This window comes from Aythya ferina, assembly GCF_964211825.1.
Source record: "Aythya ferina genome assembly, chromosome: 17".
Classification (NCBI taxonomy): Eukaryota; Metazoa; Chordata; class Aves; order Anseriformes; family Anatidae; genus Aythya; species Aythya ferina.
In genome coordinates, this window is record NC_140316.1 from 13,328,949 (window position 1) to 13,343,249 (window position 14,301).

Sequence of the window (14,301 nt, forward strand, 5' to 3'; positions counted from 1 at the left end):
CTTTCCCTAAGGATGGGCAGGAGTTTGCCTTAGAAAGAAAACTTTTAACACCTGTACTGTAGAAACCTCCTTCACCCTCCCAGCTTTGGTTTACAGTGGCTACAGACTAGCGACTGAACCTGAAATCTGAGATCTCACTGCAAGAGACCGTGCAAAAGAACCAGGAAATTTGAGGCACATGTGCTAGGTTTTTCAGTGGGAGCATCCATCATCCTCAAACAGACAACTGACAACTTCGTAACAAAAGGGAAAATGTAATTTACAGTTGTAGAGAGATTTCAACAGTTACTGAATGTGAGTTACACAGCCAAGTATTTCCCCTCTCCCTAGCATACACCAACATTTGCATGTCATATTAAATAAGCTATATAAGTTTATTGTAAAAAACTGCTTTTATTTTATAAATAGTAGCTGACTGGAGTACTCTTTGCATGCTGTAAATTATTTTCTCTGGTGCTCTACGTTTGAATTGGAGCAACCAATGCATATCCAAAAATAAAGGCCACTTTCTGTTACAGTGCTGGGCCTTGCAAGGAGGCATCTGAAGGATCAGCTCTACAAAGCTGGCTCACAGGGAGTGGATGCTTTGGCTGTGCCCTGTGGTGGCAACTTGAGGCTAACTCACAGCACTGCCACCAAGTCAATTAATTTGAGAACGCTAATACCAAACTTAATTCCCGTCTCTTCCAAGGTGCTGGATGGGCTGCTCTAACAAAACTTCTGGAAGATGTGTCTTTTCTCCTTGAAAAAGACTGTAAATTGTAGCTACAATACGCCACAATTTTGCAGAGGAAAAAAACAGAAGCCATAGTAGCAGTCACTGTTCATTGCAATTTAAATAGTGAATCCAAGACCTCACTGGTGGTGGTGGTTTGCAGTTGGGAGCAAAAGGCAGACAGACAAAGACATGCAGCATCAGTTAGCCTTGATAAAGAGCCTTCAAAACTTTCTGAGAGCAGTGTAACAAAAGTACAAAAATATTTAAAGTTTAAAATTTTTAAAATAAAATTAATTGCAAGAATATAAACGGGGAAAAAAAGAGTCACGTGCTAAAATCTGAATCATGGCTCTTGTGCAGCCAATGCTCTCTTGCAGTCCAGATCATAACACTGAGCACACTCTCTGTTTCTTTTGGCGCTTGGCTTTTTTCATAGCACTTAAAGCAATGGTTGTTGCTTCTTTAAACACTTTTTCTATGTTCTCACGACATTTTGCTGAGCACTCCAGATAAACTTCTGCATTTATCTGCTGGCAAGCTGCTTCACCCTGGAAAGAACAGGTAAGAAAAGATGTAAATTTAATGTATGAGAGGAGAGGAAAAGTGAGATGGGAGAGAAAAAATTATTTTGTACGTCTTCGTAACAGCAGGTCAGGAAGAAAGAAGCTGCCTCTTCTGAGTGCAGCACAAGGGCTTTGGAAATAAACTGAGGCACTTGCTTTCTGTTGTTTTTTATTTCTTTTCTCTAAATTGGTCTAGAAGCTGGCCTGCTAATATTGTGGACGTGGTCTCAATGTTAACATCCTTTAAAGAAATGCTGAGATAGGTACTCAAGGGAGGATAAGCTAGACATCTTACAAGAGGAAACTTTTTTCAGGCCTGACCTTAACTATTAAGTGATGTCATCCTTAGTTGGCATGCTTCAGCAATGAATGTAGCACGTGAGCGCACGGTCTGCATAAATGTCCTGCTTTGTTTTGCGGGTACACATATTGGAATCCTAACTGCCACTTTGGAGCATCACAAGGGCCCATCAGAAATCCTAGTACACACAAGTGAATGTGTGAATCCTCATAACCAAACACATGCAATGGAAGCAGAGTAAAATCTAAAGCATTTGCATGCAAACGTGGCTGTGTGAAATCACTCCAGGCAAAACACAGTGATTTCTTACTTGTGATCCTTTTTCTTTTGTCATTGCAGTCAGCCCCCAGTTTTGAGTACTTCTGAGCTTTGGAGTGTGGATTCCAAGTCTGCAACCCACAGCTCACAAAGTTTGCATTTATTCATTATAAGCCCTGGGAATGCGGTCACTAGAGCATTCAGATTTCTATAGGGGGATTTTTTTCAGCATATTTAAGTGAAGTTTGTCTTCTTCCAGTTGTTTGCAAGCTGCAGTGCTGGCAGATACTGTTCATCTCTGTGCCGGGCATCAGAAGCATCACATCGCATGACTCGAGATGCTCTCAGCTGTAAGAGACTGAGGTAGTGTATATATTTAAGGGGAGGAAAATCAAGTGGGAGGGCTCACATAGACGACAAGGTTTTGTGCATCTGGTGGGCCCTGGAATTTAACTGCATGCATGCTGCTGCCCACCACAGGCGCTAGCTTCACTTCACCTTCCCTCCTTCAGGCTGGTGCTTCACCTCTTTTGTGAGCATTCATCTGGTGAGCTGCTGAGGCAGGAATGATGCCTCAGCTGGCTCCCTAGAGGTGTCCGTTGCTTGTCCTGAACCTCACACGTGGGGAGTGATGAAGGGAGTTATTAATGCAAGTGAGGGAGGATTTGCAGCTGTTCACAATGTGACAGGGCAAGCATCTAATCTTGTGCGCATGGAAGACAAGCTGAAGGTCCTAGCATGATTTAGTGGTGATGCAGTAGCAGGTTCTTTTCACGCTCTTTAGAAGAAGTGATTAATTCAGGGTCTTAGTGCACTTAACCTTGTTCCCTGGACTTGTGTTTCAAATAATTGTCTGAAAGCTGCTGTTCGTGCTCTGACAGAGGAGAAGGATGGCTTTGTAGTTTGAAAGAAAAAATAAAGTGGAAGATCAGAACAGAAAGATCATGTGACATGGGACAAACTGTTCCACCATTGACCGTTCCTTCTGTACCTAGGACAGCAATGCCCACCTCGTAACAGTAGTTGTAGGTCTCAGTGCTTAAATTGAAAACACTTGACAATACATATATATATTTTTAGATTAGAGACCTCAAGGAAAAGTTTATGTTAGAGAAGTCTCACAGATGGGTTTTGTTATTGTCCTTGGAAGTATTTACTTCTAAGTAGGGTTTGCAAAACACTTTTTCCAGAACGGTTAATATTTTTAATCCTCTAATGTGAGGGAAAAAAAAAGTTAGGACATACAATACCAATCAAAGTACAAGTGATGGAACGATGTACTGTAATAAAACTCATGGAAAAAGTCCAAAAAAGTTGTTGAGGCCTACAAATTTCTAACAGTAATAACCCAGCTGTGAAGGGGAACCAGTGAGATGTAGCAAGCTTAGAAGGCCTAGCTATTGATGTCCTTTCAGACACCCTGAGATATGCAAAAACAGTCTTCAGATGTCTCTGTTTTGGCACTAAAAATGGGTGGTGATTTGGCCACTCAAAAAGACTTACAGAAACTGCTGTTAAATCTGACAGTCAGTATTTATCTGGCCATTCTGACTACCTAATTTTGGACGATCTGTTTATCTCTTGCAAAGATGACAGCACTTTAAATGCACTTATATTTACCTGGTTGTAGGTAATGGGTTCCTGCTTAGAAGCCCTGAGTTTACGCAACTGCTCTTTGTCTTTCCGAAGGTCTGTCTTGCAGCCGATCAGCACGAGCGGGACACCTCGGCAGAAGTGATTCACTTCAGGATACCACTGATGGTAGAAAAACAAAACTTTTACATCTTCTTTTTTTCCTTCTAAAATTTAAAACGAGCCAAGGAACAGAGTTAGCACTGGATATACGCTACAATTTCAGTGTTTCGGAAGTTGTTAATCTAGTGTAAGAGGCCTGACATGCACTATTTACATTACAGAATCATTTAAAAGTCCTGACCAAAGTCACACGCTCCATAAAAACATAGATGGTGTCTACCGCTATGCCAGAGTGCTTAACATCTGTTTAAACTCCGAAGTGCTTCCCTAAAGTCACACATAAGAGCAGAACTAGGACCGAGCCTTGCTTTGCTGATGCTATACGCAGGAACGCTTACTTCTGCTTAGGAGCACTACAGAAATCCTACTACAGACAAGTAGTTGCTTACATTTCTTTCCCCTCTAGTTAAATGTGCACATGATGGACATAGACCTGAATCTGCAATGCTTATGTGCAGTGGTTGTGAGACATCACTACAGATGAAGATTTCACAGCTGTGAAATCTTGTGATCTTTTTAGTATCCAGTGGACTTGAACCCAGTTCTGAGCACCTGTGTGCCATGGGGAGGTGAGTTTTAGGTCTAAGGTCTGTGACCTGCTCAGTGCATGACGAATGATCTGTGCATCTATGCACTCTGAGTACAGGACTACTAAAAGCAGCAGCTTTTTTAGTCTTGACATCTTGTCACACATCAGGCATATGTAATTCGTTTAAAAGGTTCAAGCAATTATGAAAGGCTCTTACCTTAACCGCTACATTATCATAGCTGGTGGGGTTCATGACATCGTAACAAATTAACACTACGTTTGTGTTCTGGTAAGAAAGCGGTCGTAGCCGATCATAGTCCTCCTGCCCTGAAACACAGAGAACGTTGTGGATAAACGAAATCTCAGCCCTTAACGAGCAGTATGACGGGAATGCGTAAAGATAAATACTTGAGATCAAGGGTACTGTAATGGCACAGGCTGAAAGTTTTCCATACTTGTAAAATTCCTTCCCTTAAGCACAGGATATTCCTCTTTACCGACCAAACTGATTCTTTAGAATATAAAACATGTCCTTGGGAAATTTTAATACAAACGTTGCTTTGTCCAACTCATAAGTATTTAGAAGCGCTTCTAATCGCCAACTGCAGCTCTCAAACAAAATCAGCAAGAGAAATGAGACAGTTATTAAAATATTTGCAATTTGGCAGTGGCTCCATTTTCCCAAATACAGTTGCACATGCAGTATGGTGATGGGAAGAAATGCTGTATTTGTTAGAAATGTTAGAAATTAAAATCTTAGCAGCAAACTCGTGTTTCCTAGCCCAGTGAGCTAAGAGGAAGCAGTGATTAGCACGCTGTTCCTTTAGTACCCTTGCTCACTACAGCAGAACACAAATGATTTTACAAGACATGCACCAACACACAGCAGGCTTAACTGTTCTTTGAAGCAGGGCATCACTGCAGGTCTTAGGGATGCTGCTGAATACTGGAAAAACGAGATTTTTTGTGCTTCTGATTAGTGATACTGCAGCATGTGTCTGACAAGAGGAAGTTAATTTGCTTCACACCTGTGCTCTTCCCCTTTGCTTGCGGTCACTACTGCTGTCCATGTGACTGAGCTGTAATCGCTGTGTTGGGGTCTGAAGGTGTCTTGCTTTTGAGAGACCATGTTCAAGAAAGCAGTAATTACCAGACATAGTTGACAGCTCAAGAAAAAAAAAGCTTTTTCACTTGAGATGTTATTCAGAGACTTATTAAGAAAGAAAAAGCTACTGAAGCAGTCTGTAGAAGATCTATTTACCACCTGAAGGCTGCCCCTAGAATCAGGTATATTTCCATCAGGCACCAAAATGAGAGGTGGGAATGCCAGTCCTCTTCATGATCACCACACAGCATGAACTGTGAACTGTACGCAGCCCAGACACTGCCCCACAGGAGAGCAGTACATCTCCAGGCTTTGCACTGATGTTTCAAATAAAGGGATGCTGAAAACTTCAGCGTGCTCCAACTTTATACCAATTGTTTCTGTCCTGGCACCCAGCTAGGTCCCAGTCACATCCTCATCCCTCTGGCCAACACGTTCATCTCTGGGATTGAGGGATTGTAGATACCAGCAGCCCACCAGCTACACGACTTTGTCACCCTCTGCGTTAATTTAAATGATGGATCGAGATACAGGTTAGCACAAGGTGATTACAATGCATTTGATAAACCATTACTCAGAGTGCTTGAGATGTTTGTAAAACAGGAGTATTAGGTTCAGACGGTTCTCTGTGTTTGTGCTCTGTGGGTGAGGTGCTGAGCAAAGAAGGATTGATCCCTCAAGGTTTAATCCAGAAATAATAGATAATCCACAAAATTATGCACGTTGTATAAACATGCAGAGCAAAGACTTTACTGCTTAGCCCTTCTTACTCTCCTAAATCCACCCTCTTGTTTGCGACCAATTTGCCGTTCTGTTGTTGAGATAATCCTCTAACTGCATTAAACATATCAGGTGCCAAGTGCTTTTTCTCCGAACTTCCTCTAGTGCTACGTGCCCTGTATGATTTTCCCTGCTCACATTCATGCCTCTGCAAGGGTATCTCATAAAATCCAGAGGTGCTTCAAGTTAGCGCTGACAATTTGTGAGACAGAACAGTCCCCTTGGAACAAATCTTATTGGCTTGCCTGGAGTCAGGATGTAACTGCTAAAACCACGTTCTCCTGGATAGGATAACAGAAGAGGTGTCTTCAAAGATGAGACACAAATGTGCTGTATTTCAAGTCAAAAACTATAGAAAGGGAACACCCTGTGACCTGTACCTTTCTCTTCAAAATCAACTGTGCAGTTTTGTAAGCAAACAAAATAAATGTGTAAGAAAATACGGTGCTGTGAAACGCACACTTGGAATTTCAAACACAGAGCACAGAAAAAGGTAAAATGTTCCCCCTGTGGTGGGGCAGTCAGACAGTATGTTGCTTAACTTGTGTTATGGTTGGATAATTGTGGCTCTCACCTGGAAGGAGGGGAGGCCATTCTTTCAGGGCTCAGATGCAGTTCTTCAGGTGCTGTGGATATAGCAGGACCCAGCTCCAGCTGTGTCTGAGCATTGACATCCCTCTCACCAAGACCTCACTGAAAACATTTCCTTTCATAGCCCGTTCTTAAGTGCTGCTGCTGAAATGCAAGAAAGGGCCCGGGAGACTTTTTCTCTGTCAAGTTGCTCAGGCTGTGGTCAGAGTTTATTTGGCACAGATTTAGGTCTTCTATAGCAGAGGTTTTAAGTGAAGGCAGAGGGCTGAACCTAGGCAGTTACTGACTGCATGTGCAAAGCCCCTGAGGGCAGTTCTGCAAGCACTCATTTTTTCCCCCCACGTAACAAAAAGCACACTGTGAAAGAATCGGTCAAACAGATGCCTGGGTCTGAGCACATCTGTGGTTCTCTTCTGCCTTCTTCAATTCATTGTAGCATTAGAGACAGCTTTTAAAGCCACCAACCTGCAATTTGCTAATTCTTTATGAAGATCACCTTCCAGCATGCCTCTGTGATGTGCTGCGTAACCCCTGAGGTGGGGTGAGACCTCAAGCAATGGGTGAGGGAGAGCAGAGGAAGTGAAACCACAGGTCTCAGGCTCCCATGCGCACTCGCATTGCTCTTCCTTTACCAAATCACCCCAAGGAGGTGCCAGCCTGCTCGGTTCTCAGCCCAACCAGGAGCTCAGCAGCCCTCCTTACAGCACACTGCCAGGGATCGCTCAGCCCAGGGTACCTGGGTTTGGTCGGCTTTCTTCTCCAGTGGATGTTGTAGAGAAATGTCCAACGCAGAATGTCTTCCTTCTAATCCATTAGTGGCTTTTTCTCTTTCTTGTACACTGTGATGTGGTATTCCTGGCAGTTCCCTAATGGCTGAGTGAGGGATGAAGGTGGACGTAAGGGGACGCTGAAGTACTGGGTGCTGCAGGTCCCATTCTCCAGTGTCTTGCACGAGGCCTCTGGGGACAGCCCCAGCAGGACTGACCGGTATTGTGCAGGTGTGTTTCGTAACACACGAAATACCACGTCATGAAGTGGCAGTGGAAAAATGCACCCAGCCCTGCCACCCTGTCAGGGCAGGGAAAGGCCTGAGACAACAACCCAGAGACCTCTTGGAGCAGTGGAAATGTGTCTTAGGGACAAACTCACTTACTGCCATATTGCCATTGACGGGAGATGGTAAAAATAGATTCAAAATGTACCAGCAGCAGTCTAGGAGTCTACCAGTAAGTGCTGCTCAGCTTGCAGGAGCACCAGCTACTGCCACCGATAGCCAGCGTGGAAGGAAGAACGTCGTATCCCGTCACCCCAACCAGCCAACCACTTCCTACATGTCAGCGTGTTGTCTTCTAAAACCCTACTCTCATTATTTAAAATCGGCATGTAACCACAGGGAGGGGAGCCCTCACCGATACACATCAATGCACCAAACTCTCTGTGCACAGCCCGCGAGAATACCACAGTTAGAAGCTCGGCAGCTACACTACTTTGCTAGGCAGTTTTGAAAAGTTTGAGAAGTTTGAGAAGCAGACTTCTTGGCAGGCACAACGCCAGCAGAAGAGGACACTTGAGGTGGGATGAGGGGCAACACATTTCAATTTCAAGCACTGCATCCCTTGCCAAGCTTTGAAAAACTACTCTTGAGTGTACTGGCTCTTAACGTCTCTCTGAAGGCCTCGTGCTGTCGTGCATCTGTCACTGCAGACCTGAAAAACCCCGTTGAAGCTTCAAGCATGCTTCCTGCCAGTCAGAGCGAGCACCCACAATGATGAGGCATTACTTCCTCCCCAGCCTTCCCCAGCCCAACGTTGCTTCTTTCTTTCTTCTGAGAAACTCCTGTGTTGAGCAGCATGAGAAATGGAAACCTGTGTCTGAATCGCAGCTCAGGCACCAACACCACTGGGCTACTCCCTTAGCATGCAAGCAATCACAAAGCTCATTTCTCTCCTGATTCCTTTGTTGAGCACGGCAAGAAATGGAAATTTTTAATTGAATATGCAGCTGCAAAGCCTGTTTGCAGACAAGACAAGTGATATTACAAAGCTTTTACACATTGCATATGTATACCACCAACTTCCTGCAGCAGCAAGAGGCGTCTCTGATGAGGAAGGTAGAGCAGCGCGATACAGAAGTCTCTCCAAAAATTGCTCTTCTGGCACACTGTAGACTAGCTCATTAATTCCAGTTGTTACCAAAATTTGTGCCAAGAAAAAAAATACCTTCTGTAGCTTGAAATGTTTGATTCTTAGGCGCTTTGTGTGCATGTCCTTTGCCTTCAGTAAGTAGGACAAGCTCCAAGTCTCAAACTGAGCGGGACTGAACAATACAAAGAATCCTTCTAACTTGAAGCAGCCCCCAGAGCTGAACCTGTCCTTCACCTTCCCATGACTCTGACGTACATGTGGCTCTATTTAGTGTTGCTCTTAGCTGGATCCTAAAAATATTGAAGTCCTTTCTGCAGTGGGCGTATGATGAAGATCCAGTTACGCTTTTTAGAACAGATTTGCCTTCTCCTCCCCTGCACTGCTGCGTGACACTTAGCTGAAGCCCTTCGCTTCAGAAATAGATTTACATCCTTTTGATCCCTTTTAAATGATTTTACAATCATCTGAATGATTTGGGGGCCTTTCAGACTCCGAAGCAAAACACAGGTGTAAAGCTTACATTTTATAGGAGAGCACAAACAACAAATTCGGTAAGTCAGAAGACAATTCAATAAACGTGGCTGATACGCTGTACTGTTAATCTGCTGTACTTCCAGTAACAAGCTGTGTGTTTGGACTCCTCCTGAAGCTCTAACTGCTGCCGTAGACCTCTGCTGCCCCAGAGCAACATCACCCAGCTGAGACAACAACCTAACGAGCTGCTGCTGCCTGACAGAGGCAAGTCAATGCAGTCAAATGCTGATCCCGAAACTGCATCTCCCACTCCGCACCCAAGCGACAGAGGGCCAGGAGCTCTCTTTTGTGCTGAACTGGACATCCTCCCTTGAACTGAGAGAAAAGGACGCAGCCCTTCGTTCTAGTCTAACCCTTGAGGAACTCAGGATCAGTTTTGTTTTATTAAAAACAGGATGGGATTAAAATGTGTGCTCAAGAGAGTTCTTCCTCTAGCATAACTTCCACCTTCAGAAAGAGGATGAAAAGCTACTTGAATTACAGAGTATGACACAGCCCTGCAACATAAAACTATGTAAGCAGCTTTGAAGTATAACCAAAACTCAGGTCTTTTCCCCTTCCAAGTAGATGCCTTAATCAACAAGGCAATGTCCTCCCTTTCTTTACGTCTCATAATCTTGATGTGTCTCATGCAAAGCGAAAGAAATGTAACAGGAAGGGAGGGCTCTGTGCCAGCAGCCTCTAGCGACTCGTAGCCTGGCAGCCATGTCACTGTATTTAGGGAGGTGAGATATGTCGGGTCTCAGGGTCTGCAGGTAAGGGATGGAAATCAGTTGCTCCTTTGTGGCAAGGAACCCTGCCAACTAGGTAGCAACAGCATCTCCACTTCCTGAAGCGTCTTATGAAAGAAAATATCCCCACTCTGTTCTTTGACAGGGCGGTGCTCTGGTCCGGGACAGCATCGATAGCTGTGAACTAGGCCCGGAAAGGTGGGCACTTTCTGCTAAGTTTATACCCAAACAAAGAAATGGCGTGATAAACCCTCAGCACCAAGTTCAGCGAGCGTTCTCCATGCTGCTGGTGGCTGTGGACCTTGTGCAGAGTTGAGCTCGCTGCACAACGCAAGGAGCTGGGCACTGATATCAGCCTTGTGGTTGTCACTTATGATGTGACACATCTTGGGGCTCAGTGCCACAATACAGAGCCTGCCCTTCCTCCTGTCCCTCCTGAATCCAGCCCACCTTTCTGCAAGATTGGAAGAGACTCCAAAGGCAGGTGCTGGAATCTGTACCATTGTGATTTTAAGTGAGAGGGCCCGATATCAAGAATGGTATGAGGGGTTAAAATCCTGCACTGGCAGTGGACAAACGTAAAAACTCAACAAGTTCTCCATGGCAAGTTCACACTCGATTTCAGCCCTTTTCTCTTCAAGACTTGATTTAAACAGAAAAGCTTTGCCACTCAGTAGAAGCTAAATTATCCAAATCACTGGACTCAAGACACTGACACCAGAAGACAAATTGGCAAACTGAGTGCTCAGGATCTTAATATACTGCAGTAAAGATTGGTAAAAAAACAGAAACAAAAAAAACCAACAACCTTTTATATTAAAAACCTTTAAAATTATCTATTCAGATACCATATATGGTATGCAAGAGGGTACTTTACTATTAAAAATTACTATGAATGGCATTCAGTTCTTACTTGTGTTGGTGTTAATTTGGAACAACTCTGCAGACCTGAATGCGATTTAGTGAGCTGAAATGGAGTGTGTGTCAATTTTAGGGCTCGTTTAGGAATGCAGCTGGACAACCAAGCCTGGGAACTTTGAATGAAGTTGGACACAAATCAGTTCACAAGTTCCTGATACGAACACAAAGGAACTATCAGCATTTTCAATTAACTTTTCACGCTATAGCCTTTTTTTAACACAAGCCAGCTTTTTTCTCCTTTACTATTTGATCACACATGGCAGGAGATTAAAATACTTTCTGGGTTGACTGCATTATGCATTGCGTTCGGGAGCTATGTTCTAATACCTTCAGATATGTTCGCTATTTGAGGTGATTTTCCTACTAAACCGGGTTGTTAAGATACAGAACAAGTCCACGGGTAGAGTGGCCACCAGAAAAGTGACCGCTCTGCCTCGGCTGCACCTTTACGTGTTACTCGGTTACCGTCCCAGGGCCCTGCATCAGCTGCCTCTGGTGCTTCAGCACCTAGAAAATCGAGAGCGCGGGGAATAGACGCCGTTACCTGCGGTGTCATACAGGTTCAGGACGACTTCCTTTTTGCCAATCGTAACGCTGGTGGTGTACTTCTCAAACACGGACGGCGCATATTGCTGCAAAGGGGAAAAATAATTCTGCTTAGGGAACAGCAACGCAGGGTGCCACGGGCCGGTGGGGCCTGGTGGTGGGCTCCCTGCTCTGCCTCTCCAAGCTCCTTGGGTCCCTTCAAGCTCCCCAGGGCCTCTCCAAGCTCCCTGGGGACTTTCAAGCTCCCCGTGGCTCCTTCACCCCTTCCAAACCCACCAGGACCCCGCAGCATTTCATCCCAGCCACCGGCCCCCAGCCCCTCGCCCTGCGGGGGCTCCTCGGGGAGGGCAGGAGGGAAGCGAAAGGAGCCGAGCAAAGCCCCGAGGCTCACCTCGGGGAAGGCGCCCTTGGCGTACACCATCAGCAGCGAGGTCTTCCCGCAGCCGCCGTCCCCCACGATCACCACCTTCACCTCCTTCTTGCCCGAGCCTCCTCCCCCCTTGCTGCCCGCCGCGCCGTCGCCCAGGGCCCCGTTGGCCGCTTCCATGGGGAGCGGAGCCGAGCCGGGGGCTCCAGCCCCGCCGGGCCGCCCAACGCTGCCGCCGCCGCCGCTCTCCGGGCGCCCCGGGGCCGTGAGGCACCGCCCGCGCCCCGCCGGGGATTGGCCGCGCCCCGGGCGCCAGCGCCTCAGGTGGCTTCGGGCTCCGCCTGGGGCCGCGCTGCCGCCGCCGAGCCCCGTCAGGAGAGGCCGCGGCTCCTCAGGGGAGCGGGAGCCCGTCGGGAGGTGGCCGCGACGCCCCTCAGCCCCCTCAACACCCGCAGCCCCCTCAGACCTCGGAGCCCCCTCAGCACCCGCAGCCCCCTCAGCCTCTTCAGCCCCTGGAGCTGCCTCAGCCCCCAGAGCCCCCTCAGCACCCCGAATCCCCTCAGCACTCCCGCCCACCTCTCTCCTCACACGGACCTGGTGCCCCCATCCTCCAGGTGAGGCACCGAGGCCTTGCTGGTGGGCAACTGGGGGCCATCGCGCCCCATCCCATGGAGCCTCCGCCTAAATCAGGCTGGGCTCGAGTTCTCTGTCTCCTCTCAGAGCTCCTTCGTTTCCACAGGGACCCACTGGCGCCTCAGATGTTGCATTGGTTTGCTTCAAGTCGCCAGCAGCTGAGGGGCAATCTCCTGGTTCAGCCTCGATTTTGGACACCACACACCTGAACGACGATGGATGAGGGAAAGGCAGTGGTGGAGAGGGCAAGATGCCCCTGAGGTACCCCCAAAATGCATCTCCTTGTGGGCCTGGCAGAGGTTGTGGCTAAATACTTGCTTTCTGCTGCATTACCTTGGAGGTATTTTCCAACCTTAATGGTTCTATAATTTACTGCTGAAGTAGGAACCAGCAGCTCTGCTCACTGTGTGTTCACCTGGTGCCATTCATTCCAGGTGAGCTGCGATAAAAATCAAACAATTTCACGTTTTAATTACAGAGATATCAGGCCTGCAAACGCCTACTTGTAGCGTTACTTCCCACCGTGGAGTTACAGGTGCAAAGGCAGGGAGTCGGAACCACCAGGTGAATTTGGCCCCAGTCCACGTTTCAGGGGGTGACTGCGTTTGTCAATGCACTTGAACTGCTCAGATGCAAATCTGACACCATTCTGTGCAAAAATTGTGTTGTTTCTTTCCTGGAAAAGATACACAGCATGTGCCATCTCAAATAAACCCCATCATTTCTTAAGAAATCCAAATTGGCTCTAGAATTTTTTGAAATGCTACTTGTGGGAGCACTAACAAATCCCCAAGGGTATGCTATGCCTGAATGTAGCAAGAGTTTTTTTTTTTTAATTCAACGAAGAAAAATCGTAATTCAGTGTTTCACATTTTCTTCTGCACAGTTGTGTCACTAGATGGCCTTCCAGACTGAATGCAAAACGTGATTGTGCTCCTCTTGGAATAACCTCTCTCAAAGAAAGGCCCTGCTTTGTGCAGAGGGCAAACAGAAAGAAAGGAAAGGATATTTCAGTGACAGAAAGGAGGAGGGACATTTAAATAACCGATAAAGTGTCACGGAATTCCAAATAATAATAAAAAGGTAGCCAAATCCACACCTATTTAAAGCTAACATTTTTACTAAGGAAAATTTGACAGAAGCATGTAGAATACACAGGATATCTTTGATATCTTATCTGCAAAATAGTAAAATCCGTCAGTTCCTGTAGGTTGCAGTGGCTGGGGGCATTCCAGTATTCCCAGTGCACAGGAATGAATGGCCTGGGAGTGATTTGGTTTACCCTGAAATAATTTATTTGAACCGGTCTCAAAACAAATGTCATAGTGTGGTACGATCAACAGATAGGCTTACTCATCTTCCTCCTTTAGGGGTTTTTCAATTCACTAATTGCCATAAAAGTTGTGGGGGGATAAAAGTATTTTGTGCATCACTGTTGCATTGTTAGTTTTTTGTTTGTTTATTTTTTTCCAAGTCTCACAAAACAAAATAATTTCTACATTTCTCATTCTGTACATTTTATAGTTAAGGACACTTTAGATTTGTACAGTTTTAGATTTGGGAACAAACAATTTAAAATGAGAAGACTATAAAATCAACTGTAAACTCTCCAAAGCCTCTTTTTAAGTAATGGATGTTCTATTTGTGGTGGGGTATCCTAGTATTGACAAAATACAGCATTTCAGTGTCTCGGTTACTTATTTTTAATTAATGGGTATGCAATGCTTCAAGCAGAAAAAGTCCTATGCAAAAGCTAAGTGCATTTTGCTGACTGAAAAAGTAAAATCTAATATGGAATTCTGCCACTGACTTAAATGGAAGAAGA

General features: G+C 45.6%; 1 protein-coding gene across 2 annotated transcripts; it reads right to left on the bottom strand.

Moving 5' to 3' along the window:
• Positions 1 to 238: 238 nt before the first annotated feature.
• Positions 239 to 12,079, bottom strand: RHOF (ras homolog family member F, filopodia associated). 2 transcript variants are annotated; one of them, XM_084491468.1, is made up of 5 exons: positions 11,868 to 12,075; positions 11,475 to 11,562; positions 4,342 to 4,451; positions 3,461 to 3,595; positions 239 to 1,266 (listed from the first exon to the last, which is right to left on the bottom strand). In XM_084491468.1, exons 1-5 carry the CDS (start codon positions 12,021 to 12,023, stop codon positions 1,102 to 1,104), a joined length of 654 nt encoding a protein of 217 aa, XP_084347594.1. In that variant the 5' UTR covers positions 12,024 to 12,075; the 3' UTR covers positions 239 to 1,101. The 2 variants fall into 2 exon arrangements, with proteins under 2 accessions (XP_084347594.1, XP_084347595.1); XM_084491469.1 differs by lacking the exon at positions 239 to 1,266 and adding an exon at positions 1,902 to 2,198 and having other exon boundaries at positions 11,868 to 12,079.
• Between the last annotated feature and the right edge of the window lie 2,222 nt (positions 12,080 to 14,301).